Genomic DNA, 24,396 nt, shown 5'->3' on the forward strand with positions numbered 1-24,396 from the left:
GTTTCTGAGTTTGGCTAATTTCACTTGGTATGATATTCTCCACTTCCATCCATTTACCAGCAAATTCCATAATTTCATTGATTTTAATAGCTGAGTAGAACTCCATTGAATGAATATATTATATATATATATATTAATCCATTCATTTATTGACAGGCATCTGATTGATTTCATAATTTAGCTATTGTGAATTGTGCTACTATAAATATTGATAAGTCTATGTCACTGTAGTATGACCATTTTAGATCTTTTGAGAAAATACCTAGGAGTGGGATAATTGTGTCATATGGTGGTTTAATCCTTAGTTTTGTTGAGAAATCTTCAAAGTGCTTTCCAAAGTGGTTGTACTAGTCTGCAGTCCCACCAACAACATACAAGTGTTCCTTTCTCCCCACAACCTTGCCAGTATTTATTGTTGTCTGTATTCTTGATCATTTCCATTCTGACTGGAGTGAGATGAAATTTTAGTGTAGTTTTGATTTGCATTTCCCTGATTGCTAGAATGTTGAACATTTTTTTTCATGTATTTATTGGCCTTTTGTGTTTCTTCTATTGAGAAGTTTCTGTTTAGTTTTTTTTTTTCCCATTTTTTGATTGCGTTGTTTGGTGCCAAGTTTTTTGAGTTCTTCTTATATTCTAGGTATTAATCCCCTATCAGAGGAGTATCTGGCCAAGATTTTCTCCCATTCTCTAGGCTCTTACTTCACACTCTCAATCTTTTACTTAACTGTTCAAAACTTTTTATTTTAATGTCATCCCCCTTATCGATTCTTGGTTCTATTTCTTGTGCTTTGGGAGGTCTTGTTAAGGAAGTCTGTGCCAGCACCTATATGATGGAGTGTTGGCCCTACGTCTTCTTCTAGAAATTGTAAGTTTTCTGTCTAATTCCTAAGCCTTTGATCCATTTTGATTTGTATTTTGTTCAGGGTAAACGATGGGGGTCTAATTTCATTTTTTTCTACATATAACTATCAGTTTTCCCAGCACCATTTGTTAAAAGACTCTCTTTTTTTAAAAAAAAAAAAACATGTTTTGGGCATCTTTGTCAAATATCAGACAGCTTTAGGTTTGTTGGTTTTTGTTTCTTATATTCCATTCCATTTGTATTCATGTCTGTTTTGGTGCCAATACCATGCTGCTTTTGGTACTACAGCTCTATAGTATAGTTTCAGATCAGATATTGTGATGCCTCCTGCTTCACTTTTCTTACTTTGGCTATTCTTTGTGTCTTATTCTTCCAGATGAACCTAAGAATTGTTTCTTTCTAATTCTGTGAAGAATTTCATTGGTATTTTAATGGGGCTTGCATTGAATATGTATATTGTTTTGGTAGTAAGGCCATTTTGACAATATTAATTCTGCCTATTCAAGAACGTGGGATGTCTCTCCATCTTCTAAAATCTTTTTTCAGTTGCTTTCTTCACTGAAACATCTGTATTTGATATGGTAAAAATTCTTACTTGGAGGAATGATACTGAAGCAATTAGCTAAACTTTTTGGAGTGAGAAAAAGAAACCTAAGTCTTTATCTCTGACTTTTTACAAAACTAAATTTCATATAAATTAATGACCTTAACTACACAAAACCATAACAGCATTAGAAAAAATATTTGAGAACACATTTATCTTAAAGTCAAGGAGGCCTTCTGAAGTAAAATTTATAATTTTGAGGGAAAAGATGGACACATTTCTGTATTATGTGAGATGCAGGTGTAAATAACATGAGCAAGCTTTAGGGCGTATCATGAAGGGGCTGTAGGCCTCTTCTTCCCTTCCTTATTCCTGCTGATTGGAATGCTGGAATTAGAATATATCTTGGATCTGGAATAACTTTGGGAATGAAGATCATGCAAAGTGGACCAGCAAGATAACAAGTCTGTGCCACTGGCATTGTAAAGGATCATTTCTGCCTTGGATCATCTATTGGTGAACTCTGTTGTGAGTGAAAATTAAACCCCCCTCTTGTTTAGGCTATGGGTATGTTGTATGTTATTATTTTTTTTTTGAGGCAGGGTTATGCTAAGTTGCTTTTGGTCTCATGGAATTGCTGAGGCTGGCCTCTAACTTGTAAGCCTTTTGCCTCAGTCTCCCCAGTTACTGGATCACAGGAATGTAGAACCATGCCCTGCTCATAACTTAAATATTTTAAAAATTTACCTAGTGTCTAACTAACTGAAAACACTCTAGCAGGGCTGAGGTTGTGTCTCAGTGGTAGAGTGCTCACTTAGCATTCATGAAGCCCTGGGTTCAATCCTCAGCACCACATAAAAAAAAAATAGATATGTATCCACCTAAAACTAAAACATAAATATTAAGAAATAATCTAGCAAATTTTTATATTAAAACTATTAGAAAATTGGGGGGGTCTTCCCTGTCATTGATATCATCTCACTCATTCTTTGCTATCTCTGACCTCCTGGTCTTTCCCACTTATCAAGATATGACACTTGGACTCCTTCCAGAAGGCCATCCCCTTGCCTTGGTGAAAGTCACTATGCTGGTTCACTCCCATGATGACAAGACTAGGCCATCTAATATTCCATCTGCAGGGTCTCCTCAAGCTCTCCTTGACACATATTCTCATAATCCCATCTGCTCCACCTACAAAGTATGAGTGGAATAGGCTCCTCTCTTATCTTGCTTGCTCAATGACTCCCACAAGTACTACTCTTTGAATACGTTGGGATCTTTAAATTTTTTTTCTTACTTGCTTACTGATTAGGTCTCTTCGGTCATTATTTACCTCCTGATTCCATTTTACCAGCAGTTATACAACTCAACTCCCTGTACCTCTCTCTGGCAGAATACCACTTTTGGATGAATCCAAGTGCTTGCTTTCTCCATGGAAACCACACACAACTGTACCACAATAAATTTTACAGTCACCAGCCTCAACAGGATCTCTCGTATTGCTCATAAATCTCCCTCCATTTCTTCTAGCCTTAGAATTTGCACCAATATTACTCTACTCCTCGCTATATACACTCCATCTTCTCACACATCTGCCCCTCTCCTTGTTCACCATGTTCATTCTCAACTCTACAACGTAACAGCTTCCTTCCCACCCCTCAACTGCTTCAGACATTAGTTATTAATTGCTTACAACCTCCTCCTTCTCTGGAGTGTTTTCCCTGATCCATCCAGGCTGAAGCAGAGTTATTAAACCTTGTCTCAAATTGGGACAACTTTGAGATATTACTCATGCTTCAGAGCTCCCCAGGAGAGCAGACTGAGGTCAACTCCAGCTGAGGCCACATCTTGCTTGGCATTTTCCCCTTTACTCTGCATACTCACATTTCTCCTGAGAACACTTATTCAATAAGTCACTTGCATCACAAGCCTAGTCTTGGGCTCTGCTTAGATGAACCTAAAACATAGCTTTTGCTTACATTCCCACTTTCCCCTGGAGTGTAGTTACTTCTCTTCTGTAATCCTGTTTGTCTTTCAATCATACATTAAATCATCCCTCTTCCAAAATTTGTTCTCAGATTGCAATTTTCAAGGAAGTGTCATTTATTTTATAGTGCTTTTATGATTGCTCATGGTTGTAGAAAAAGACTCAGTAGATCTAACAGCACTGAAATTCTGAATGCTTTGTGTGTCACAGACCTCTTTGGAAGTCTGTTGAAGCCTGTGTATTCCTTCTTAGGGAAGGCCTTTTAATGGTTACAAAGAAAGCCTATTATGCTGGTCTATAGTAAAAAAAGCTACCGTGTAATATAGTAGTATATGTGCTGTTTTATTAATACATTAAATAGCATGATCTACCATTGGGTCAAATACTGTCAAAGTAGGGATGAGAGTAAATTATATTTTAAGATATTTGTCACAACTGAAATGGGTATGAAATATAATTTCTATCAGTTATAAATTCAAGGGTATTACAGATAGCAGTATGATCTGAGACCTACATTCAAAATGAAAAGAAATGCTAAATTTCACTTTAAGAGGTTGCTGAAAATTAGGATATGATTTTTGGATTTTCACCATTTTAGATTCACCCAAGGACAAAGGACAAATGGAGCTTTATGGACTCCAGGTCAGGACCCCTGTATTGGAGGACTTGTAGCTCTAGGAAACTGACACTTAATTTACTCAGTCTCACACTGAACTCATATATGGGCAGATTATTCATTATTATGGCCTCTGGTGCTAAGTAGGGGACGTTTCATAACAGAAGGGGAAAAGATGGTATCACCTTCCTTCCCTGACTCAAGAGATTGGTTAAGGAACTTCTTTCAAAGGTCCTGACTGGATTTCCCCATTACTAGGCAGTACTGGTGAAAGATGCCTTTGTGGGGACTCAAGGCCTGGAGAACTTACTGCACTCACAAGGGCCTTTTAGTCATCTCCTTGACCTAGGTCAATTGGTAATCTCCATCCATCCTCTTTACCCTGGTGACAGACATATAGTGTTATATCAGCAAATATTTTTTGAGTGTAAATTGGGTTCAGATCACGCAGAATTTAGAGATGGAAATGAGTTCACAGTTATCCTTAAGAAAATGAATTAGATTATTAGCAGAGATTGGATAAAAATGGCATATGTTCTTTCCCACATTAAATGCTCTGAAGTAAATGAAAATGTAGTTTTATTTTCAAAAGAGTAAATCTTCCACTTTATATTCATCAGGGATTGGATAAAAATGGAACATCTCTCTTCTCTCCTACTCTTAATGTCCTGAAGTAAATAAAAATGTTTTATTTGTAAAAAGGTAAAATTTCCACTTTTTTTTTTTCATCACACATTGATTTGGAGAAGAAAAATGGTGGTAAACAGCAAGACCAATATGAAAATTGGGAATCTACAGGGACAATGTGGTGATGTTCTCTTGCTTATTTTATGGGGTATATGAGTGGAGGTGGAGGAGTATGTTATGTTAATACATTATATTAACTCTAATAATAATCAACCTTATATTTACATAGTACTTTTCATTGGACCCAAACTTTTACACATTACCTACTATCATCTTCTCATCTTACTACTACAGAGAATATCCCTCCTCATGGAATTCAGATAAGGTCAAATAAAACTTGTGCAAGGTCCCTTATTAGGACCACTGCATCCTCTTCCTTGCACTGGGGAACACCCCGCTATCTGCTTGGTTGGATGAGGTACTTAACACCCAGAGAACCTCTCTAGTGGTTCTTAAACTTCACTGTATATCATCTGGATAAGCTGTTAAATATGGGAGTGTAGTTCCATAATAAGTGTATGTTCTTAGCCTATCGTGAGGCCCTGGGGTTCCAACCCTGAGATTTGGATTCAGCAAGTCTGCATTTTAAACCAATACTCCTGGTCCACTTGGACAGGTGATTCAAATCCACACTTCCAGGATACTGGGTTAGGCATATCTTCTGATGCACTTTGTTTTTAGGCATAGCCACTTGAAAATAACACATGACTGGAGTCTCAAAAATCATACATCATCATCCCCTTTCGTCTCACATGTGTCAACTAATTTCTGGCACCAAATATGGGCCTGCTTTGGGGAGTGCAAGTACTAGAACACAGTATTAGGGAAACAACTGCCCAGGGCAAAAGAAAAAGACTCTATAGGGAAAAACAAAGAGGAAAACAATTAACAAGGCAACTGGTGATATGGCCCACACATGTTGAAGTATAACATTAGAGAAACACCCCGAAGCAAGCATATAAAGCAGGGACTACCTAAAAAAGGGTAACATAGACTTTTCCCCAGAGGGAGATGGGGGCCGTAGCTGGTATCCTGGTATCGCAAGAAGCCAGGGTGTTTTGCCTTTTTATATGTCCTAGGCTTCCTTTGTTCTCCTGCTCTTTTTCCCTTATCTTTCTTCTTCCTGCGTAATGACTAGGCCCAGGACATGCTCAGAGTTGCTCGGAGGATGGCCAAAAGGTGAGAAGCAGATGAGAAACTGATGTGACTCCATTTTTGAGAAACCAGCCTCTACCTCAGAGCAAAGCCTGTCCAAGGAAGGGGGCGTGTCCTTGGAAAAACCCACAGAGCACTCCTAAGCCCATACCCACCCTGCTGAGTTGTTTGTCTGCAAATAACTGGAGAGATCTGCTGCGCCAGTTGTCCCTGACTCAGTTAGGCTAGGTGAGGACCCATAGCAACCCCCTAGCAACCACCAATCTGCATGAAACAGGGAAAATACCTGGATGCCAGATAACCTCCTAGTAGTTTATGGTGGTTGATATCATGTTGGGAAACCATGTAGTTTAGCACATATACCCATCGTGGCTTAAACCAATCAGTTTAAAGGAAGCCCCTCTTGTACTAACCAATCACCCCTACCCAACTTGTTCCAGCCAGTGAATGTGCTAATAATGTTAAGAGTTGTTGTTTGATTTTCCCACGGTATGGAATGATTTGCTCTGTGTTGTTGGGACGCATAGAGTATCCCCCACAAACCTATAAAATCTCACTGAACAAAGGACTAGGACTCACTCCCTGGGACCACTAAGTCAGGAAAGATTGTGAGTCCAGGCTCCAGCATGCAATAAAGACTCTTATGTGATTGCATTGGATTCGGCTCCTGGAGGTCTATTAGGGTCCCTCGATAAGACCGGGGAAGGCCTGGATGGAGCAGCCCAAGACATATTAATTAATAACTTTTACAACTCCCTGTAGGGAGGGGCAATTACTGAGACAGGTTACCTTAGCAACAGGTTGGAGCAGGGGCAGGTTCTTGATAAGTGTGGAGGAAGAGCTCTGAAGGAATTAACATTCCAATCCCCCCAGTCTCTGGATCTGACCCTTGCCTAATTCTGGCCTCATTGGCAGGTTATGAGATGGAAGGAGATACACATCCTCTCCCACGTGCTGTGTGGCGGTCCCTTAGTGACGCTAGGGCCTGACATAAGTATTCAGTGAGTACTGGTTAAAAAAATAACGAACATATATACACAAAAAAGATAATTTCCCAGCCTCATTAAACGCAGGTCCTCATCCGACAAGCACGGAGTCGCATATTCTCCTTTTAGGTTATTTGGAAATTTGGACATAAATTAAATATGGCGACTGGAAATAAAGCAATTGGCAAAATGCTTGGGTGTCCCGTGACCCTCCTCACGAAAGGGAAAGTGGGCAGGTGGCGCAGGTTCCCGGGAGACGGAGAACCACCAAGTTCTCCTGAGCACGCCGGAAGTCAGGGCCAGGGCCGCGCAGCCTTCCTGCGTCACGTCCTGCGCGCCTTCCGGCAGCCAACATGGCCGCGCTGAGCTATGTCCGCTGGCTGACCCGAGTGAGCCCGAGGGCAGGGCTGGCCGGCTTGGGTGGGGGGGGTCGGAGGGTTCGCCCCAGGGTTTTCTGGAGAAGGCAAGGTCGTCGCAGTGTTTGGGGTCTGGGGGTCCCACATTGCCCTCTTAGGCTTGTATGTCTGTTGTAGGCAGTGGTCTCCGTCCGAAACCCTGGGACATGGCGAGGTCTGAGTACCTCCGCTGCTGCTCATGCCGCTTCGCCAAGCCAGGTATGCGCGAGTTCCGCTCCGGTCTCGCCCACACCTCTCTCTATCCTCTGCTCGCAGCTCCCCAGGCTTCCCCCGCACCCGCGTCCTCCCTTGCCCCCCGCGTTCTCCCCTTCTCTCCCCACCTCAGCTCTGACTCTGCTGGCTGCTCTGATAGGCCGAAGATGTGAGGGTGGAGGGAGCTTTTCCAGTGACCATGCTGCCGGGAGACGGCGTGGGACCTGAGCTCATGCACGCTGTCAAGGAGGTGTTCAAGGTGAGTGTTCTTGAACATGACTGCAACATGAGGTTGCAGAGAAGATGCGTGGTGTTAAAAAGAACTTGATCGACTTTCACCTTGCACTTTTTTTGGGACCTGTCCCTGAAGGCTGCCGCTGTTCCCGTGGAGTTCCAGGAGCATCACCTGAGTGAGGTGCAGAATATGGCCTCTGAGGAGAAGCTGGAGCAAGTGCTGAGTTCCATGAAGGAGAACAAGGTGGCTATCATTGGTACGTGTGCCCCCTTGCCAGCCTGCCCATGTGTCATTTAAAGTCAAAAGAGCAATGTTCATTAAGTCCCTGATCCCATTCCCAGAGCTCCCACCACTGATACTTGGATTTTGTTCCTTCCCATTGGGAACCCAGGAGCCATGTAAATTGTCTCTGTAGGAAGTCCTCAAGGGTCCTGAGACTACATCATCTATCAAGTCTTATTTGTTGTGGTTCTAGATTGCCACTTCTAACGGCTCCTTTTCTTCTGTCTTCCCTTCCTCTGCTCTATTTTATTCACTTCATTAGATTTTTTGGCCCCCAGTTCTTCCCCTTTCTTTTGTAACAGATGTAACAGGTTTAGAAACAATGCTATGGTATTTCCTTCTTTCTTTTTAACATCATTTTCCTTGGAAAGACCAGCCTGACTTTTTCAAGCCCAACCTCTTAGCATAGGAAAGTAAGTTCTTTATATTGCTGGTCCTCAGCTTTTGTACCTTGGTTTCCACACTGCTTGTTTTGTGCCTTTTGACTGCCCTAAACTCTGTTTCTGAATGTATGTGTTGCCCTGATGAATGCACTTCCCTGTGCCCAGAATGTTCTTCCTTCGATTCCACTTGTCATAATCCTCACTTACTCATGGCTTTAGTTTCCTAAAGTTACCATAAGAAACTACCACAAACTTGGTAACGAAAAATAACAGAAATTTGCTCTCCATTCTACAAAGACTGAAATTTAGGTGATGGCACTCTGTTTGAAGGCTTAGGGGAGAATCCTTTATTGCTGCTTCTTGTTCCTTAGCTTAGGATGTAATTCTCCTGTCTCTATCTCTGGTTTCATAAGGCTTTCTTCCCTCTGTATCTCTGTGTCTTTATTCTTTCTTTGCTCTGTAAAGATTTATCTTTGGGTTTAGGGCTTACCTGAATCTAGAACAGTTTCTTTTTTTTTTTTTTTTTTGCATTGTTTGTGTATGAGTGAGAGAGAGAGAGAGAGAGAGAGGGTGAGAGACACAGAGAGAATTTTTTAATATTTATTTTTTAGTTCTCGGCAGACACAACATCTTTGTTGGTATGTGGTGCTGAGGATTGAACCCGGGCCGCACGCATGCCAGGCGAGCGCGCTACCGCTTGAGCCACATCCCCAGCCCGAGAACAGTTTCATCTCAAGATTTTTATTATGTTTGCCAAGATCCTTTTCCCAAATCAGGTCACATTCACAGATTCTGGGAATTAGGGCATGGACATAGCATAGGGTATGGACAATCTTCTTTAATGCATTGTGTGATCCTTGAAGGCAGGGGTCGTGTGGTTTTTTTTTTTTTTTAATTGATACCTTTATTGCCTGACATATAGTTGATTTGCAGTAAGTGATGACTGAGAAAATGTCAAATAAGTTGACATAGAATCATAAAGGAAGAATACCATAGCATTGTTTCTAAACCTGTTACACCCAGGCTCCTTGAGGGAAAAAAAAAAATCTGTTCTCCTTTTAGGTCATTTTGTAGTTTTAACATAAGTATGGTGACTAAAAATAAAGTACTGGACTAAGTTTTTCTTATTTTAACTGTATTATTCTTTGCTTCTTGCCTCCACAGACAATTAAGGTCATGGATTTGGGAGTAGGAGTGGAAGTTGGGGGTCTGGGTTGCATTATATCCCTAGGGGGATTGGACACTGGTCTCTGCTCGCTTGGACTTACCCTTTGACTAACATTCTTCCTCCACTTGTTTGTACAGGAAAGATCCATACCCCAATGGAGTATAAGGGGGAACTAGCTTCCTATGATATGAGACTGAGGTAGGTGGGTGGAAGGGCATGGGTCGGAGGGGTACTAGGTACCAAGCACAGGGCTGATGGCTATGTCTGCCCTCAGGCGTAAGTTGGACTTGTTTGCCAATGTAGTCCATGTGAAGTCACTTCCTGGGTACAAGACCCGGCACAACAATCTAGACCTGGTGATCATTCGTGAGCAGACAGAAGGAGAGTATAGCTCTCTGGAACATGAGGTGAGGCCCCAGGAACTGGGGAGGGCCAGAATGGATGTAGGAGAGAGGTAGATCTCCTCTTCATCCTTTTTTCCCATATCACCCAGCTGCTTTTCTCTTCTCATTCAGAGTGCGAAGGGTGTGATTGAATGCTTGAAGATTGTCACTCGAACCAAGTCTCAGAGGATTGCAAAGTTTGCCTTTGACTATGCCACCAAGAAGGGGCGGGGCAAGGTCACAGCTGTCCACAAGGCTAACATCATGTGAGGGGCATATCTTTTCATGGGATAAGTTCCTGGGAGGTAGTCTGATTCTTGGCTGATTCTGTTCACTTTGACCCATGAGCAGGAAACTTGGGGATGGATTGTTCCTGCAGTGCTGTGAAGAAGTCGCTGAATTGTACCCCAAAATCAAGTTTGAGACAATGATCATAGACAATTGCTGCATGCAGGTAAGTCCCTCTCCCCATGTCTCTACTCTCATGATGCTGAGAAAGGGCAAGGAGTAGAATTCACTTCTCTTCTTCATGCCCACATCTCACTTCATAGCTGGTGCAGAATCCCTACCAGTTTGATGTGCTTGTGATGCCCAATCTCTATGGCAACATTATTGACAATCTGGCTGCTGGCCTGGTTGGGGGAGCTGGTGTGGTCCCTGGTGAGAGCTACAGTGCAGAGTATGTAGTTTTTGAGACGGTGAGTGAGGTCACTTTCTCCTTTTGTCATTTATACCTGTCCTTTCTCCTACTTCAGGTCTCCTCTCATTTCTACCCATGCAATGATTCCCACTTCTCAGTGACCCTGGCCTGCCTTCCCTCTTTCCCATCATACTCTTTCCCATCATACTCTTTCTCAGCCTCTTTCTCATATGCCTGCTTCCTCCCAGTAACTCTGGCCTGCCCCTCTCTCCATAGGGTGCCCGGCACCCATTTGCTCAGGCAGTGGGCAGGAATATAGCCAACCCCACAGCCATGCTGCTGTCAGCTTCCAACATGTTACGGCATCTCAAGTAGGTCATGGAGGCAGCGGGTGGAGGCTGGTTGTTGTAAGGGGAGCATAGGTGGGAAAACAGGTGACAGTGTTGTGGGCAATCTTAAGTTTCTTCTTGTCTACATTGACAGCCTTGAGTATCACTCCAGCATGATTGCAGATGCAGTGAAGAAGGTGATCAAAGTTGGCAAGGTGAGTTTAGAAAGGTGCTGGTTCAAGGTTTTGTTACTGCTCTCTGGGGAACCTGCAAGGAGTCTCCTTTCTCTCCAGGTCCCCAGAACATCTTTTGCTCTGTGACCTCCTCAGGGCTGTTCTTACCCCCATTCTCTTGGCTGTTTCATCCTTTTGGTCTTTTCTGCCTCTTTTAGTTCCCATCTGCTGTTCCCTCTTTGCTGCTCCATCCATTGCCCTTTTCATGGTCATCTGAATGCGGAACTTGCAGTTCTCTCTCTGGGGGTGGAGCAATGGAGGGAGAGGCAGTCAGGATGAGGCACCAGCTTCATCTTGTCCATGCCTGGGAGCCCAATCTTCATCTCCATTTCTCTTACCTGGTCTGTCTCCTTATTTCCTCCAAGGTAACCTCATCCTGATGTGCACTTCTCCATCTCACTTCCTGCTCAGCCTTCCATCCTACCTTGCAGCAGTTTTCCTAGTGGCTCAGAAGAGTGGGCAATTTGCTCCTCACCTGGCTACCTCCTTTCATCCCTGCTGCAATGCATCTTCTTTTTGGCCATCTGTTTTCTTGGGTTCCATCTCCTTGACTATGCTGCCCTTATCTCCCTTCATGGGCTCTCTTCTCTTCTTCCCCACGGCTATTGCTGATGGTGGCTGTAGGTTCGGACTCGAGACATGGGCGGCTACAGCACCACAACCGACTTCATCAAGTCTGTCATCGGCCACCTGCATCCCCATGGGGTCTAGAGCTCTTTATTCCCTCCAACCTCACAAGGACCATACTACCTACACATCCCTTCAGTACAGTGGACCAGGGAAGACACCTTGAACCTCTAGACAGTGGACCATAATTGATTTCTGGGCAGAGCCTAGGTTGTCCTGGGGCTGGCTTCCTTAGGGAACTTATACTGGGCGGTGGGGGTTTTAAGGGGTGGGACCTAGGTCACAGGATGATGACACTTCTCCCCCACAGGTTCGAACCTCCGATATGGGAGGCTATGCCACTTGCCACGACTTCACTGAGGCTGTCATTGCTGCCCTACCCCACCCATAGGTCCTGCCCATATTCTTGTAAGGTGTTTACCAATAAAACATGCATATCAGCTTTTGTGAATTTGTTTTTATTGGGGTTTGGGACATGGGGTGGGAAGTCACCTTGGGGTATGCCCCTCCCCCCAAGGAATGTCCGTTTTAATCTTGTGATGCTTTGTGCAATTTTTTCTTTTTCTTGGTGCTGGTTTTGCTGCTAGCAGCCTCTTCAGGGCCGCTGCTGACTGGCTCCTCCTTGGAAAAGAATCTCCTCTTTTTCTTGGAGACACTCCTGCTCACCTCCTCAGGCTCGCTAGCTGTTTCTTCCTTGGGTGAAGACTTCTTCCTCTTTGGAAGACTTGTGCTGCCACCAGCTGTCTCTTCAAGATCACTACTAACCAATTCCTCCTTGGAAAAAGATCTCTTTTTCTTGGGTTTGGTGTAAGAGACAGATGGCTCCTCCATTCCATTCTCCTGAGGAACCTCCTGGGGCTTTTGTTTTTTCTTCTTTTTGGGTTTTTCATTCATCTCCTAAAGGGGAAAAGGGGCAAACAGGCATAAGGACAGTGTTATCTATGGTATGTGCAACCCCCCCCCCATTAAGATGCAGCAGAAAACCAACTGCCCAGTGCTTTTGGGATGGTTGCTTAATGGTGTGGGTCTAACTTTGGACATCTACTGTCAGAAGTCAGAACTGGAAGGCTTGTAAAAAAATTTTCTAAATAAATTTGTATAAGTAACCTATAGGAAACCATGCTGGTTACACTAGAGTGATCATGTAAGTTCCAGAGAAGAGACTGAAATGGTCACAAAAGGCACTAAAAACGAAAACAGGAAATGATTCTAACCTGGTGCATTGAAGAGCTAGCTCCTTTGTCCCCACCCCCACTGTGAACACAAACTTCTGGACACACATCTGAGAACAAGAGCAGGCATTGATACTACCCCCGGTTGAGGACTCCTGGGAGGCTGCGGAGGACAGAGCACACTTGCCCAGGAAACAGGTGTGTGCTACAGCCAGCTCTGGGCTCTTGAGCAAGTTCTCTCAGCACCTATCTCCTTCCTACAGAATCAAGAGGTAGTTAAAGAGATTTGGTCCAAAAGCCTGGACACCAGACCATGGCTTGACATGGCACATCCTTTGTTCTGCTGGGAGAATCCAACCTAAAAACTTCTGAGAGTGGATCTGGTGGACTGACCTCACACTCCTCTGGAGTGCTACTGCTATTTCCTGAAGATGCCAGGGCAAGTGCAGCCAATCGCTTTTTCTCCTTCTTTAAGCGCTTCTTCTCCTGTTTCTCCAGTTTCCTGGCAATCTCAGCAGCCGCTTCCTCTGCCTGGCAAAAAAGAAGTTCTGAGAAGGCCTGAAGATCTTGGCTTACCATAGTCACCTCTTTCTTTATTGGATCAGGCTCATTAAATCAGTTTTTGTTTTTGCCTCCACTTCACAAGGTCAGGCCAAGCAAGATGGTTCATCATCTCCAACTGCTACTTAGAGTTCTCTACCACCCTACAAAGCCCAAACTGACCTGAATCATTGCTTCCTTCATGACATCCAGATTCTTCCGTGGAATCTCTCCAGTTTCATAGAAGGACAGGCGCTCTTCAACTTGTTCTCGAAGCTTCTCCCCAAATACACTTGTAGGAACCTCTGGATGTGTGTGTTTAAGTAAACAAAGTCTGTCAGCCCTCAAAGGGACAAACTACCCCCACCCCCATTCCCAGTATTCCCTCTACCCTCAGCTTTACTCAGACCCAGAGTTATCAACACTCACTAGGTGAACTGCTGTTGACGAAAAATATTAACCATCATTGTAGAAGCTGCTAGGGTAGTTTGCCTCCCCGGTTCCCAGCCCCTCACCCATAAGTGCCAACCTCCTCACCCATACCAGAGAAGCAATCGATTCGTGAGGCAATACTGCATTTGTTTGCCAGGTATCGGGAGATGCGGCCTTTGTTCTTGGCAGCTGCTCGGCCAATGAAGGTAGAATGGAAAATGAGTCCATATTTTGGTGTGTTACCCCTTGTCTTCAGGGCTCTGAGAATATTCAGCAGAGAGTTTAAGATCAGAAATTTCAACCCCATTAGCAGCTCCTCCCATCCCCTCCCCTCCAAGTCTCCAGAGTGTGCTTCAGGCTGGGCTAGACCCCAACACAAGCTAACCCATAGCTCCCAGAGGCAGAGGGAAGGCAAACAATGTCGCTGACCTGGAAACTTGGTCCCTTTGCTGGGCCCTAGGAATCACTCAGACACCAGGACTGGCCATCACCCCCATAGCAGAGGCCTGTATAGGTCAGGGAGCCCCGGTCAGCCATCACTGTGATCCCCAAACAAGTAGAGGGCACCAGAAGTGGCACCTGATATGGGCAGGTGCCCTCACTGGTACCTGAATAGGGCCTTTTCAGCCCCAAGGATCTGCACTGTGGATGCTGGATACTTGGCCAGGTTGGTGAGGCTGCCAGCATGAGCAATGAGACGTGCACCTACCTGGAAAAAGATTCAAGGAAGAATTCAGAAGTGGGAATTGCTGACTTGTCATTCAAATAACCCCTGCTTTCTACCCCCCATCAGGCACAACTGGGGAATATATATGGTGGGTCAGTCAGGAAGTATAGCAGTGCAGAACGGTAACAATCCTAATCCCCCACTTTTGTATTCCCCATGACGCACCGCTTCCCCAATTAGGGCTGACAGGCTGGGGGCTACTTGGCTCATCTTGGAGCGCAGGTAAGTGTGTAGGCTCTGGCGGTACTCTGACAAAGACACCACACGACTGGAGAAGCTCTCGATGTTTATCAAGTCGATGGCAGATATGTCCATGCCTAGGAAACACCTAGTGTGAACAGAGGGGCCAGACATTCAGTCCCATACCTTATGCTAGCTGCCGGACTCTGCACTGACCCATGGAGGACCGTGAAGCATCCAGAATAGCTTTAGCTTTGGCCCCATCCATTGTCAGCTCCTCCAGCTTCTCCAACTTTTCCTCACTCAGTTCTTTTCGGTTTCCAATGAATTGGGCAAGGCGGCAGTATGTGGCATTGTCATTGATGATCTTCACCAGTTCTGGAAAGTGATACCCGTACCATTCCCTGCAAAAAGGTATAATCACTTCCTGACCTAGCTGCCATGTCTATATAAAGCTGTAGTTTTAGCCCTCTCTGCCTGGAGGAAATGGAACAACTCAGACTCAAATCCCTCCAGCAATTCCATGTTTCCCCATTCACAATGCAGACCAGGCACAGAGCCTGGGCTGAGGTGTACATGGGGTATGCTTACTCTGCCTCCCCTTTCTATACAGTCAGCGTAAGAACACAGCCTGTGGTAAGCATCAGGAGGCCCAGCTCCAGCCTACTCAGTTCTTCTATCCACAAGATTGTCAGCTCCAATTTGAGGGCTGATAGTTGCCTAAACTATAGGCCAAAGACTCCACCATCAAGGGTGGCCCCTTACCTGACACGCATAGAGAAAGTATTGATGTCTTTATCCAGTTGGTCCAAGAGGCTAATGGACTGGATGATCATGTTGTCCACCCGGTTCACATTAAACTTAACTTTGGCACGAGAATAGCTGTGTCCCAGCCCTAGTTGGGCTTTACAAGCTGACAGGTCGGTCAGACCCTTCACCAGATTATGGAAGTGCAGACGAACTCCTAAAAGGGGAGCAGGACTGTGAGCAAGCAGGAAGCTGCAACCTCAAGCAAGTTTTAGACCCCTCTTAAAGATGTCAAAAAATGGCAGGAGAGCCTCACCTCGCAGGATCTCGGCTACCACACCTCCAGTCTGGCAGTTGTACCCTAACTCCTCCTGTATAGCAGCACCAATCTTGGGATCCCCAACCCCCAAAAGCACTTTCTTCTTTTTGGATGGCAGGTGGGTCTCCAGGAGCAGGCGGAGGTCCTCATGAACAATGCCTCAAGGCAAAAAAAAATAGTTTCCACTAAGATGGTGAAGGATGTTTGAATTGTAAAAGCTCAGCTGATCATGCTGGTCTCCTGGAAGCATGCTGGGATGACATGCCTAGACCTCTCCCATTCAGGCATTGCTCAGAGACATTGAGACATCAATGATCACACTCAGGGGATTGACAGATTTACAAGTCATCACTGCAAAGCCTGGATCAACCATGGGAGGAACTGGACTCAGGTCCAATAGCATGTGTAAAATGCATACGTGTAAAACACATAACTGAAAAATACATATTACTACCTTATTAGCCTTCAGGGACCAAATCCCATTTGCTCACCTACATTTACCAAAATTTAACTTTCTAGTCAATTGAAAGTTAGAGACCCAGACTAGTGTTTAAACTTAAGCATAGCCCTCCCACCCCCAATTTTTAGGAATCAGTTTTCTCTACAGTGCCCACAAGTTCATAAAACCTACATCCTGGATTATGTGTTTTTAAATTACATCCTTCAGGTCACAAATACTGTCTAGCACAAACAATCCAAATGTAGAAAAGCAAATACTATAAACCCTCCAATAGAGTATCAGCAGGAACCACATCTCACTATCTCCTTGAAAGATTTGGCTGCGGCCAACTCACCTTCAGACACCGCATTGGCATTTTCCAAGGCAACCTGGGATGAGGAAAAGGGATTAAAGGCCACAAGACGGACAATGTTGTGGAACTTGCCCAGGCTGAGCACACATTCCTCCACCTGTGGGGACAAAAGAGGATGTATGGTTTCCTTCCTTCACTCTAGCCTCTGCGGTGCAGCAGAGTAGCAATTATCAGCCCTAGACATTATTAAAATATGCCAAAGCCTCACCCCCACATCTCGGGTTCAGCTTTAATCCATTCGAGGCGGAATCTGGGGGCTTATTTCTAAGTGCTTCTTAAGCGATTCTAACCGTGAGTCAGGGTAAAGACCCCCTGCTCCAGAGCTTGCTTTCCCTGTCTAGCCCTCCCTAACCCGCGCGGCCGGCCACGTGGGAGCGCGCGGTGCATGCTGGGGTTCGAAGGCCCCAGGGGCTGCAGTGCAGCCGGGCTAGCCCACCCATCTCACCCACCTGCGGCAGTAACAGGCTGATCTCCTCCACTTCCTTCAGCGCCAGCAGCGCGTAGCCTACCGCGTGCTCGAACAGCACGTGTAGCAAAACCTGGAACGAGAGTCGGGGCGCAAAAGTCAGCTAGGCCCACGAGTCCCGACCCCGCTCCCAGAGCAGGCCCTGGTTTAGGCCCTGGCTCAAACTCTAATCCAGACCTAAACCACGGCCTTCACATCACCCACAACCCACAACCACTCCTCACCATGGCGCTTGCTCCCTGCCCGGCTCGCAATGCGGCTAGCAGCCTCTAGCGCGCGGAACCAGGATCCAGAGGCCACGCCCTCTACCGATTAGCCAATCAGAGGCTAGGGAAGACACCATTCTCTGACTTCAGAGGGGTCCGCTGGAGTGGTATGGCCGCGAGGGCGGGCGGAGGTGGTGCCGAGCGCGAGCCGGCGGAGCTTTTCTGGCCTCTGCGGCTGCGCGGGCGGGTGCGGTTGCCGGGGACGCGCGGAAGCCGTCTTGGCCTGCAGGCCCAAAACGGTTTGAAAAGGCTCTTTTCCTAGTAGTGGGATCACTCCTGTTTTACAGTATAAGTGGAGGGCGAGAGAGCTCTTTGAAGTCGGGGGGCGGGAGGCACCATCTGGGCCAAGGTGACCATTCCAGGCTGGAGCTTTGCAGAGCCGGCTTCCCGCCGCGTTGGTGACTTGGGAACCCCAGACACTCTCCCACGCCCCGGCTGCAAGTGCCCTCCACCCCCACCCAGGGAACCCCGTGAACCCCGTGGTCCGCGCGCCCTCCCCTCTTGCCAGGGACCGGAGCCTGGCCTGGGGCGCTCTGACGCAGACCCTGCAGGAAACATGGCTTCTCGCGGCTTATTCATGCTTTTACATTTTATTTAGTATTATTCAATCAAAAAATGATGATGGCTGGCAATGCCGTAGAAAGGAAAGGCGATCCCATATCTTCCTAGGCCGATTTCTTGCCTTGCTTCACAGGACCAGCCTCTTCTGCGGGCCACGTGTTGCGCACAGTCTGGAGAGCGGCCCTAAATTCGTGTGGCGTCCGGTAGCTCTGAGTGAATGGCAGCTGCTTTCTTGTCCTGTAGGGCGGCTTTTGGCACTCGGGTGACGATTTTAAAATTACTTTTGCTTTCAATAACTAATATTAAAATTATAAACGCAAAACCTGGTTATTCTTAAGTAGTATGTACCCTGTTTTTTTTTTAATTCTAAGGGGATTTTAAGATAAGTTAAATTCTATAAATCACATTTACAACTTTAATGTATTTTTATTTTCTTCTTAAACGACTCAATGACTTGAAAAAATTCAAGAACTTAGTTCCACTGATATGTTAAATCTAAAAGTATGATTGTAAATCTTAAAAATCTCAATCTCAATATTACTTAGAGGTGTGGTTAAATTGTTATATATATATCGATTTATAATCACTAGTCTGAATCAGTTACTGTATTTTCATTTTAAAAATGGAATTGCAAAATTTAACATATTACATACTTTAGTGTGTTTAGAGTCTCAAACATTACAAATGTTTAACATGCGAAATTAAATGGATGATTTCAGACTAATGGAAAATAATGCTATGACTTTGATTTACTTGTTTCAATAGTTAATCCTAATCTTTTTGAGATTACAGGTACTTATCCACTAAGGAAAGAATTTTCAAGAAAACAGAATCCATGAATGGATTGCAGAATAAGGGTGTGGTGGCACTCGCCTGTAATCCCAGGCCGAGGCAGGAGGATCACAAGTTCTAGGCTAGCCTGGGCAACTTAGATCCTATCTCAAAATAAAATTTTAAAAAAGAACTGGAAATGTAGTATAGCACTTCTGGGTTCAATCCCCAGTACCACACACACAAAAATAACAACACTAGATTGCAGAAATAATTTGTTCATTCATGACCAGTAGTTTAAAAATCAGAATAAAGAGAATAAGAAGTAAGTATATGTCAAATAGAGTAAGGAGTATGTTATTGTGAGATTTCTGTTTCAGCTATAAATCTATATATCTCTATATACAGTGTATATACACTGTTATACACATAAATTCATTTTTTTCATTTTTATATATATGTGTATATACTTGCACTTCTGTGTATTAATTCAGGATATAAAAATAACCTGATAATCATTCAGTGAGCCAAAAGATTACCTCAGTTATACTTTGGGCAGATTTGAGCCTGCTGGCTTCAAGGATGCTGCAATGAAGTAGTTTGCTGACTGAAGAAAAGTGTGTACTTTAAAAAGTGAGATACAAATGCTTGTGATTGAATGGAGGTGTGGTGTAAATACTAAAATAAAGTATTTCTATGACTTCCTCTCCTCCATCTCTTCATTATGGTATCTCCTGCTGATACTTATAATCCTGACCCAGTGGGCACCTGCAGTGTGTGATGTAGGCTGTCCCTTCCTTCCCCTTAGGCTGTTTGATAGGCTCACTACCACCACCAGAGTGGACTTTTACAAAACCTTTGATTTCTCTCATCCAAGCTATCTTCTTCTCTACTGCCAGAACAGTCTTTCTAAGGCAGATTATCCATTTGTGTTCTATTTGTGAATGCTCATAGTGGCATGAGGTAATGGACAAATTATGGGCCATAATATCCCAGGAACACCTGTGGTAGCTAGTCTCAAAAAATGGCTACCAACGATCCATGCCTTGGTGTATTAGGTCCTGTATCATTCTTTGAATTGGGCTGGGTCTCTAACTTTAGCCAGTAGTATTTGGCAGGAGTTATTCTGTGTCAAGTAGGCTTTGTCCTGTTGGGAGCCTTGTAGTTGCCCCATAAGAGGTCTACCTACTTTGCTGGTGAGACAACCTCAGAGGCTGTGAGACTACATGCATGGAGAGGAAGAGAGGTCCAGTCTTTCAACTGCCCCTGCCAAGAAAGTAGACATTCTGTGTTCCAACCCCTGCCACCATCTGACTTCAGCCACCTGAGACTCCAACCAAGACCAGAAAAATAGATGAAATTTTTTATTTTCCATAATATATTGTAGCTTTAAGCATCACAATACAGGAGCAACTTGTTATGCAACAGACTGAGAATAAGCAAACCTGGGTTCAAACCCCAGCTCTGCTCCTAAGCTTTCATTTCTTCTGCAGAATGAAGATTAAAGATTTATTCATTCCTGTAACAACCCTTTACTGAACATCTGTTATAGGGCCACACGTGAAACAGGGAATGGGAACTCAAAATTCTATCATCTTGCTCTTTTGTCCCTTTCTCTATAAATAGCATGAGAGCATTTCTTATTACCTATTCTCAGTTGAGTCCCAGTTCTCTCATTGCCTCCCATAGAATCTATAACACTTCATTTTTCTATACACCCACCTACAGTGAGGTGTTTTGAAGTTGACATTTGTTTTCTTTTACAGATGAGGAATCAACATTAAACTCCTAGTATTTAAGAAGCTTCCAACTAGAGTCAATCAATCAGAACTTCCAGCCATTCATTTTTAATGAATGTCTGTGTGTCTGCTGCATGTGAGGTGTCTTGCAATATGCTAGTAAGCACAACCAAGTTCCTGCCACTGTGGAGTTTCCATTCTGGCAAAGACAGATCATCAAGTCAACGTGTAGCACATCTGGTGTTGATAAATGTTAAGAAATAGTGTGTTATTTTTTTAGAGACCATGAGACTGTATGGAAATAAACCATGCAGAGGTCCAGGAGAATAACAACAACAATGGTAACTATAACCCATGGCCTCTGAGATTTTATGGTCATGGGAGACTGTTATCTAGGGCTAAATTGCAGTGATAAGGAGGCTGACTGGAAAGCAGTTTGCCTCAGTATGCCTGAGGTAGAATTCAGGGCTAGAAGGGACTTTAACTATTCATAGGACAAAGTGTAGGTCAGTGAAAGCTGGAGGATGGAGAGAATGAAAGCAAAAGGCAGAAATAAAAATATGCTAAAGGTGAAAAATTTAACTTGATCAGTAATTAGGACTAAAGGATCTAGAATCTAAAACTATAAGAAGCTTTGAATGAAAGCCAGTGATGAAATTTTTGTTTTTCCATCAAGCAGTTCAATCAGAGATTAATTTGGAGGTGATTGATGTGCAAGGCAGATTGCCTGGTGAGTTCCTGCTAAGAAAATGTCCTGGCCTGGGCAGCAGTTCTGAGTAGGGGATGTGTGTTTCCCAGGTGCACTTTAGTTCAAGTTTAAGGCCATGTGGCACCTGGCGCTTTTTTTTTTTTTAAGACTCTTCACCCACTGGGTAGATTCATACACTATATCACCTGACCTTTTGCACTTAGCCCAACCTTTAGCTGTGTGGATTAGATGTAAATTAGAGTTTTTACTTGGGGGCAGCATCGATGGGGAACCTACAGAAAATAGAATATGCAATTTAAAATCCAGGCAATAATAGGGAGAGCTTTGGAAAAGGAAATTACATGGAAACATCACAAGATGGCGACACTTCACACTCATCTCTGAGTGAGAAAAATCTTCACATTGAATTTGAAAAGGCCTCTAGCAATTCCTGGGCTGTTTTCTCCAATAAGGAAAGAAGCCTCACAGAGTTCTTTGGTGATGAATTACATATAAATGTAACATTCCTTTACATAGACACAGAAGAGTGAGAAGCATCTTGGGAAGGTCTTTGTCCCAGTGGTCCTACTCTTCTTTAGCACTGAGAAGCAGGCAGCTTCTGAAACCCAGTGGTTGATTAGGATAACAGGGCAAATGCTTTGTTCAGTAGATTCTGTTTGTGAACCTGTGGATGTCTGATTTATCCATGCCCGTCATGATACCTGTTATGTATTGAGCACTTAGCCTAGTGTGTGGCAAATGTATTATTTTTACATGCATTATTTTGCATTATGAGAATTTGTATAGTTTTCATTGCTTTTTTCTTCTCTTGGAGGCCCTGTCAAACTAGGATCACTCTGAATTAAAATTTCCATATAAATTTTTTGGAATGTATAGATAATGTGGAATTTAGATCCTTGGTGTGAGAGGGCTGTCTTGTCAATCTAACTTCTCAAGGGACATTTTTCTCTCTTACTTTCTGCCAAGGTCAAGAGAGAAAAATATTCTTCTTTTCATGGCAAATTTCTTTAAGTTTCTTGTAGAGCAGGAGTGTACATCATGCTTTGAAATTAACTTTTGTTGCTCTGTCACTGCAACTTATTTTAAAATTGACAACGGTTTGGGCTGGGGATGTGGCTCAAGTGGTAGCGCGCTCGCCTGGCATGCGTGCACCCCGGGTTCGATCCTCAGCACCACATACCAACAAAGATGTTGTGTCCGCCGATAACTAAAAAATAAATATTAAAAAAAAATTGACACGGTTCTCCCCCAACCCTTTGTTCCCTGCCTCACCTCTCCCTAACCAAGGGGAGAGCAAGATAAACTTTCTTCTCATCCTGCGCTAAGTTGTCTTTTTTTTTTTCCTTGTAGTTGTAGATGGGCAGCATGTCTTTTTATTTTATTTACTTTTATGTGGTGCTGAGGATTGAACCCAGTGCCTCACGGGTGCAAGACAAGCTCTCTGCCAGTGATCTACAGCCCCAGCCTGGCTAAGCTGACTTTGGGCAAACATACACCATAGGAATGAAGTAACTTTAGACTTCATGGATGGTGCCAGAAGACCTAAGAAACTGCTATCTTTCAAGGTTACAAATGAATTATGACCCCCTGACAGGGCACACCTAGAAGATAGCCTTTGAATCACCTCGTTTAAAACCCTGTTCCCCCTGACAGGCAGAATCACAGACTCTGGGACAGGAGCACCCTTATTTATCTTGCCAGCAAAGCAAAAAAAACCTTTTCCTTTTTTTCAAAACTGTGTCCTTATTGGGTTGGCATTGAGGACAAGGACTGAGTTTTGGTAACATGAGGAATTTGGTGCCTCAGCTTTGGGCAGGACTTGATAAATACTTCAGAGTGTGCCTGAAGTGCCTTTACAGTTGAGAGTCTTCAACATAGTGGGTGCTGTTGGTACCCTGTCCCAATCCCTTTACTGGCTGGTGCATTAGCCCCCAGTTTCTGTTAGTGTATAAGTCAAAGGGAGAACAATTATTTCCTTGTATCTTCACTACAAATGTGTTCCTGCTTACATGATTCTATGTAAAATGGAGGTCATCATAGAAATTAAGGGTCCTGGGCACCACTATTAACTAATCTGGTGGATTTCTCTCAAACAAGCTTTAGAGTGTTCTTAACAGAGGTCTTGCTAGTATTTGAAACACTATCTTTGGGGCTGGGGTTGTAGCTCACTGGTAGAGTGCTTACCTAGTATGTGTGAAGCACTGCGTTAGATCCTCAGCACCACGTAAAAATAAATAAATAAAATGAATGTATTATGTCTGTCTACAACTAAAAAATAAAAAATAAACACTTCTGTCAAAATATGTTCACAAATTTTTTGAGAACTCTCCTTTCAAGAGATAAAGCCTCTTCCCTTGAGTGTGAGCTTAGACTTAGTTCTAATGAACAGAAAGTAGTGGATTTCTGAGACTAGGTCATAAAAGGTACTGTGGCTTCCTCCTTGTTCTCCCTCTTGTTGGGTCACTTGCTCTGGAGGAAACCAGCTGCCATGTTGTCTGTACACTCAAGCAGCTGTGAAAATGTATTAAACAAAATGGAGTCATTCCTGTCATACTTTGCTAAAATGGAGTAGAAGGGCCATGGGAAAGGAAGGGAAACACTCAAGTCATCAATGACTGCTTCAGGAACTCTCTCACAAAATCACTACATTGAAACAGCCTGTTCTATCTTTAAGACTTTTTTTACTTAGCAATTGATTGATGGTGGAACTGCCAACTAGACCTTAAGAGCAGTGTTACGTAGTAACTTAATGCTGCTTGCCAATCAAACCTTGCCACCTCCAGTAAGAACCAAATGTGCTAATGAACTTTCTTTCAAAATAAATTGCATAGACTTTCTGTCCTAACAAAACAACCAAACCTTCCTTTGTTCCAGGTCATTCTGGCTGTACACATTGTGTCCCAGATTGCATTCTTATTCTTTGTTTCCAAATAAAATTCCCTTTGTTGGAGATTTGCCCGAATATTTTTTATTTGACTTTGACACAGCCCTATGGAAAGGTCCACCAGGAGAGTAACCACGATCTGTCAATAGCCAGTAAGGAACTGAAGCCTCTCACCAACAGCCATGTGTGTGAGACATTTTGGGAGCTTAATTTTCAGTTAAACCTTCCAATGATTGTAACCAGACTGAGAATTTGCCTGTAATATCCCAAATCAGAACTGCCTAACTAGGCCACTCCCAAGTTCTTGACCCACAGAAACTATACAACAATAACAAATATTTTT

The 24,396-nt window shown here is 43.8% G+C and overlaps 2 protein-coding genes and 5 non-coding genes across 8 annotated transcripts; 1 reads left to right on the forward strand and 6 right to left on the reverse strand.

Moving 5' to 3' along the window:
* Positions 1-7,149: 7,149 nt before the first annotated feature.
* On the forward strand, positions 7,150-12,173 carry Idh3b (isocitrate dehydrogenase (NAD(+)) 3 non-catalytic subunit beta). Of its 2 annotated transcripts, none has more exons than XM_026409703.2 (12): positions 7,150-7,229; positions 7,374-7,454; positions 7,609-7,707; positions 7,819-7,939; positions 9,654-9,714; positions 9,791-9,923; positions 10,032-10,165; positions 10,251-10,353; positions 10,451-10,597; positions 10,816-10,910; positions 11,023-11,083; positions 12,039-12,173. In XM_026409703.2, exons 1-12 carry the CDS (start codon positions 7,194-7,196, stop codon positions 12,117-12,119), a joined length of 1,152 nt encoding a protein of 383 aa, XP_026265488.2. In that variant the 5' UTR covers positions 7,150-7,193; the 3' UTR covers positions 12,120-12,173. The 2 variants fall into 2 exon arrangements, with proteins under 2 accessions (XP_026265488.2, XP_026265487.2); XM_026409702.2 differs by lacking the exon at positions 12,039-12,173 and adding an exon at positions 11,726-11,959.
* A 4-nt stretch (positions 12,174-12,177) lies between these two features.
* Positions 12,178-17,426, reverse strand: Nop56 (NOP56 ribonucleoprotein). The gene is made up of 12 exons (XM_026409701.2): positions 17,348-17,426; positions 17,107-17,196; positions 16,640-16,754; positions 15,843-16,004; positions 15,545-15,743; positions 14,996-15,183; positions 14,765-14,916; positions 14,481-14,581; positions 13,984-14,132; positions 13,624-13,745; positions 13,294-13,431; positions 12,178-12,625 (listed from the first exon to the last, which is right to left on the reverse strand). The coding sequence occupies exons 1-12, from the start codon at positions 17,348-17,350 to the stop codon at positions 12,257-12,259; spliced, it is 1,788 nt and encodes a 595-aa protein (XP_026265486.1). The 5' UTR covers positions 17,351-17,426; the 3' UTR covers positions 12,178-12,256.
* LOC113197449 (small nucleolar RNA SNORD57) lies at positions 13,499-13,578 on the reverse strand. The gene has a single exon (XR_003302701.1). It is a non-coding gene; the product is annotated as a small nucleolar RNA SNORD57 (small nucleolar RNA).
* Positions 13,840-13,912, reverse strand: LOC113197440 (small nucleolar RNA SNORD56). The gene has a single exon (XR_003302696.1). It is a non-coding gene; the product is annotated as a small nucleolar RNA SNORD56 (small nucleolar RNA).
* Positions 14,334-14,419, reverse strand: LOC113197442 (small nucleolar RNA SNORD86). The gene has a single exon (XR_003302698.1). It is a non-coding gene; the product is annotated as a small nucleolar RNA SNORD86 (small nucleolar RNA).
* LOC113197441 (small nucleolar RNA SNORA51) lies at positions 15,301-15,432 on the reverse strand. The gene has a single exon (XR_003302697.1). It is a non-coding gene; the product is annotated as a small nucleolar RNA SNORA51 (small nucleolar RNA).
* LOC113197443 (small nucleolar RNA SNORD110) lies at positions 16,133-16,202 on the reverse strand. The gene has a single exon (XR_003302699.1). It is a non-coding gene; the product is annotated as a small nucleolar RNA SNORD110 (small nucleolar RNA).
* Positions 17,427-24,396: the final 6,970 nt, after the last annotated feature.

The sequence above is a fragment of the Urocitellus parryii genome, chromosome 6 (genome assembly GCF_045843805.1).
Source record: "Urocitellus parryii isolate mUroPar1 chromosome 6, mUroPar1.hap1, whole genome shotgun sequence".
Classification (NCBI taxonomy): domain Eukaryota; kingdom Metazoa; phylum Chordata; class Mammalia; order Rodentia; family Sciuridae; genus Urocitellus; species Urocitellus parryii.